At 32.8% G+C, this 5114-nt stretch overlaps 1 protein-coding gene across 1 annotated transcript in view; it reads right to left on the bottom strand.

Annotated features, from left to right (window-relative positions):
* The window catches only part of ANXA10 (annexin A10), a 63833-nt gene that overhangs the window by 40635 nt on the left and 18084 nt on the right, over positions 1-5114 (bottom strand). Inside the window, exon 2 of the mRNA XM_011360287.2 lies at positions 3964-4045. Coding sequence (XP_011358589.1) covers positions 3964-4045 — 82 coding nt within the window. The remainder of the gene's footprint in view (positions 1-3963; positions 4046-5114) is intronic.

Raw genomic sequence — 5114 nt, forward strand, 5'->3', positions numbered from 1 at the left:
AGGTTAAGACCCAAGGGGTCTGTTAGCTGCGTAATGGACATTCCAAAATTAACATGTTTTACTAATACATAGAAGAGTTTTCAATTCTATCGTTATTTTTACTATCATTATATTTAGGTAATTGTTAGTCTTCTGTTTTTTCGTCGCTGTTCTACTGAGGTTATCCACAGCCTACTTCTCTGAATCACTGTTCTTCAATGTGTTCATAGCAATTCTTGCTCGTTTATCCTTCCAGAGATATTTCAGAAAAATTTTATATGGATCTCAAAATTAACAATTTTAAATTGTAATAACTATAATCTTAGGAATCAATTTAGAAGAGTTGTCTTTCTGTCACTAATATGATATGTTTATTGAATTACTCGTGGTTTTTATTTTCCCCTAAAAGACAGTAAAGATTTGTAGAATTTTTGCAAATGACAGGAAACTTTATTTTGTTACTTATAGTTGCCTTCTGTTCATTTTTAAATTTTGTTTCTTAACGCATAATTGCTTAAATAAATAAATGATATTGAATTTTATGTTTACCATATATTCAGAAAAATTATTGAACCCCCATAATTTTAAATAACTTTTTAGTTGATTACCTAGGCTTTTTAGATATATAATTATATTCTCTATAAATAATAATTTGATTTCATTTTTAAAATCATTGTATGTTTTTCTCTTTCTTGTGCTGTTGCATTAGGACAGGAATTTCTAGATAATTCTTATTTTGTAGCATAATGAACCATAGAAATTTTATAGACTTTTTTTAATGTACCATTGATTCCTGTTATTCATGGTAGTTTTCTACAAAGTCACCATGAGCATTGAATTAGTAAATGCTGCACTATTGCTCTTGGGGGAAATATAGGGTTAGGTTTCTTCGACTTTCTGGTCACAACATTTTTGTCAACAGAAATGCCATTTACATTGTACATGTTTGTCAGTGTCTTTGTAAAACAAGCCAGTCTCATCAGCTTTGAAATCCTCTCTTCCACGTTTGCTTTTTCTGTATAAAACTTAGGAGGTATTTTTAAAGAATACTTTAAGGAAGTATTCTTCTGTAGCCCCCTGACCTGCAGGACTTGCCTCACCTGAAAGTTGAACAGTTTTCATGCTGTATCTTTTGAAACATGCAAGCCAGCCAGCACTACTTTCAAAAGAAAGCTGACTACTACATTTGTTTTTATAGTTACTATCAGTTATCTCATGAACTCACAGATTTATCTGCTTTTCCATAGCTTTGTATCATAGAATAGATGTTCCTTTAGCATTTTCTGGACAGCTTCATGAACAAATCAATGAATTTTCTCCCCCACCCCCTACTATTTCAATAATTAACAAAAACGAAAAAGGAATCTACAGAATGGGAGAAAATATTTACAATCCCTATATCTGATAAAGAGTTAATACCTAAAAATAGATAATTATCTCATACAACTTAATAGTAAAAGCCACAAATAATTAGAAAATGGACAACAAGAGATCTAAATAGACATTTTTTTTCAAAGAGGACATATAAATAGCCAATAAATACATGAAAAATACTCATCAGTAATTATCAGGGAAATGAAAATAAAAAAAAGGACAACATCAGTAATTATCAGGGAAATAAAAATCAAGCACAATGAGAAATTACTTCACCAGTTAGAATGGCTATTATCAGAAAGATAATAGATGTGAAGAAAAGGGAATCCTTGTGCACTGTTGGTGGGAAAGTAAACTGGTATGACCATTATGAAAAATATTATAAAAGTTCCTTAAAAAATTAAAAATAGAACTATCATATGATATAGCAATCCTACTTCTGGGTGTTTATCTAAATGAAATGAAATCGCTATCTCGTAGGGATACTTCACTCCATGTTCATTTTAGCAATTTTCATAATAGCCAAACTATAGAAATCACTTAGGTATCCATCAGCAAAAAATGAATAAAGAAAATGCGAGATACACAGTGGAATATTAGTCATAAAAAGGAAGGAAATCTGCTATTCGTGACAACATGGATGAATCTTGAAGGTATTAGCTAATTAAAATGAATCAGAGAAAGAGAAATGCTCTATGATTGCACTTACATGTAGAATCTAAAAAAGCTGAACTCATAGAACCAGCCAAGGGCTGGGGGGTATGGGAAATAGGAAGATGCTGGTCAAAGGGTACAAACTTCCAGTTATAAGAGGAAAAAGTTCTAGTGACCTAATGGATGGCATGGTGACTATAATTAACAATACTGTATTGTATAATTGAAAGTTACTAAGAGCAAATCTAAATGTCTCACCATAACTACAACAACAAAAATAGTAATTATGTAAGGTGAAAGATGAGTTAACTAAACTTTATTGGTTCGTTATTTTGCAATATATACATGTGTCAAATCATCACTTTATACATCTCGAACTTACACAGTGTTATATGTCAATTATTTCTCAATACAGCTGGAAAAAAATCGTAATTGTCAAGGAAAATATTAGGTATTTTCTTTTTCAATTGCATTTTGCCAAGGTCATCAGGATGGATAGACTTTTGAATATTTTGAGATGGTTTTTTGCTCTAGTGAGCTAAAGAGGACACTGTGCAATCAAAACCAAAACCTCCGAAATTTCTTCAGCCTAAAACACTGACAAACAAAAAATTATGATGGTCAAAATGAATCCATATTCTGTCCCTAAAATTATAATAACAGAAAAATTGACACTGGAGCAAATAAATTTTTTTCAGTGACTAAATTGTTCTGGCCCACACACAGTTTTAAAGCAAAAGTGACTCTTCTGAAGAAAAAATTAATTCATAACTTTTTATTACCTGATCTCTATATTTTTTTCTAGTGATTGTTGATATTTTAAAAGGCATGAAAGCTTTGCAAACTCCTAAAGTCGACTTTAGAGAACATATTTAAAGTCCTTTTTTGTTTTCCGATGGGGTTCTGCTAGTATATAAAACGTGAAGTGAATAAAGTGTGTATGTGTGTGTGTGTGTGTGTGTGTGTGTGTGTGTGTGTGTATGTCTGTGCATCGTTCTCATACAGGCGACCTTGTCTTAAAGTTAAGATTTTCCTTTGTTATGAAAGGCTTTGTGTGTTTTATGGAAATGTTTCCTTTTATGTTGTCAACATTTACCTTCATGCTCACCAGAATTCTTTTTAAAACAGCTTTTACGGAACAAAAAAATATATATAATAGATGTTTAACAGCACCATATCATATCTTAAAAATTAATTTTTTAAAAAAAGATTCCAACAGAATTCTTCCCTTCTCTATCCCTTTTCCAAACTCTAGTCTCATTCATCAAACATCTATTTATTAAACAGCAGCATGCCAGACTCCATGCTCTGGGAGCTCACAGAGCAGTCATAAAGTGAGACAGAAAGAACAAGCACAGTGAGAATGAGGTGAGTGACACATGAGTGGAGAGGCAGGGGGCCCGGGCGTCGGCACAGCTGGTTGAGTTTGGAGTGCCCAAAGAAGCATTTAAACAGGAAAGCTCATTTGAAGAGATTATTGAAGGAAGAGAATTTGGATGCAAAGTAGACAGGAGAAGAAAATAGTCTTCCAGTCAGGGGAATTATTGGGCCAGTTTACAGAGATGCCGAAAAGCAGATCCATTTTGGGGGAATATCAGGGAGTTTGAGTTAGCTGGAAGAGGAAGTAGCAAAGGAAACAGGCTGAAGAAACAAACAAGGGCAAAAACGATATTTTATCCTAGATTAAGAATTTTTGGTTTGGGGTTTTGTTTAGTAATGAGATGTTTGAGGATTTAAGGCAAAAACATGTCAAGATCAAATTTGCACTTGAGAGATGCAAATCTGTTCACCATTACTATTTTTTTTCTGTTGTTTTCTTCTACTTCTTTGCCTAGCTTAAAAAATAAAATCTGTCTTCTGTTAGACATCAACTATTTACACCTATATGACAAACTTAAAACAAGGTAAAGTGAAAAAAAATTTATAATAAAAGATCATAGAAATTATCATGCTTACCGAATCCTTGGAGTGCTCCCCCTAGCATTTGGGCATCCATCATGGGGTCGAAAATGGGAGCCGGGAAAATGGTTCCTTGCACCTAGTGGGACGAGTCCATGAGAAAGAGGTTTCAGGAATTTGCACAAAATATTTCAAATTTTTTTTCAGATTAAGTATATTCTATATGTCTAAATTACTCTGAGATATACACATAAGTCTATTAAACAGATGTGTTAATTTTACATTAATTGCAGAGAGTGAATTTGGTTGATTTTTAAAAATCCATCGGCGTCTGCTATACTGGCATCTGATATTCATCTAGAAAACTTAGATATTAGAACCAATATTAGAAAAGTGTGGGAATCAAATAAGTATATATCTTCTTAATAAATAATAAGAATTTTCTTAGGAATCGAGACTATTTTATAGAAACTGAAAAGAGAACTGTATTGGGGGAATCGATGTCGTTTATGTGAATTAAAAGTGGTACTTGCCACCACAGCTTTTTTATATATCAAATGAAAATACGTCAAATGAAAATATTTGAATTTGGATTATGGGATTCGTAATAATCTAGATGATATAGATAGGGTAAGTAATTTTTAGCTGATGCTTGCAGCTGCAGAGGAAAACATAAAAACCTGACTGACATTCCATTTAAATTCTTTCTCTTTCCAATAATAAGATGGCGGAACATTGAAGTTAGGCTTTGAATCCACATGGTCTATGATTTCAGACAGAGCCAGCCAAAGTAGGTACCATATGACCATACTCAGCACAAGAGAACTGTCAATCAAAATTTATTGAGAAGAGATCTCCCCCTGTTCGTTGTCATCAGCATGCCCAGAAACAATGGGAAAAATGTCTTTCCATAGCAAACATCTACCAGGCCTTGAGCACTCTGGCATTCACTGTGCCCTTCTGCTGAAGCTGAAACTTTCTAGTGTCTGTTGTCTAGTGGTAGAAAATCGATTAGTTAATGAGAAGACTGGATCATAATTTCCAGTCCAAGAAATAAACATATACCAATACCAAAATATTTATAAAAAGGTTTTGGAGAATTAAGAACAATGTTCACTTGAGTTAAAAGTCAGAAATTCAGTTTGAATTCCATTTGACTGATATTAATAAACATGAAGTTGTCTCTTTGAAGTAGACCAGAAACTATA

Source organism: Pteropus vampyrus, unplaced genomic scaffold, assembly GCF_000151845.1.
Source record: "Pteropus vampyrus isolate Shadow unplaced genomic scaffold, Pvam_2.0 Scaffold53, whole genome shotgun sequence".
Lineage (NCBI taxonomy): Eukaryota > Metazoa > Chordata > Mammalia > Chiroptera > Pteropodidae > Pteropus > Pteropus vampyrus.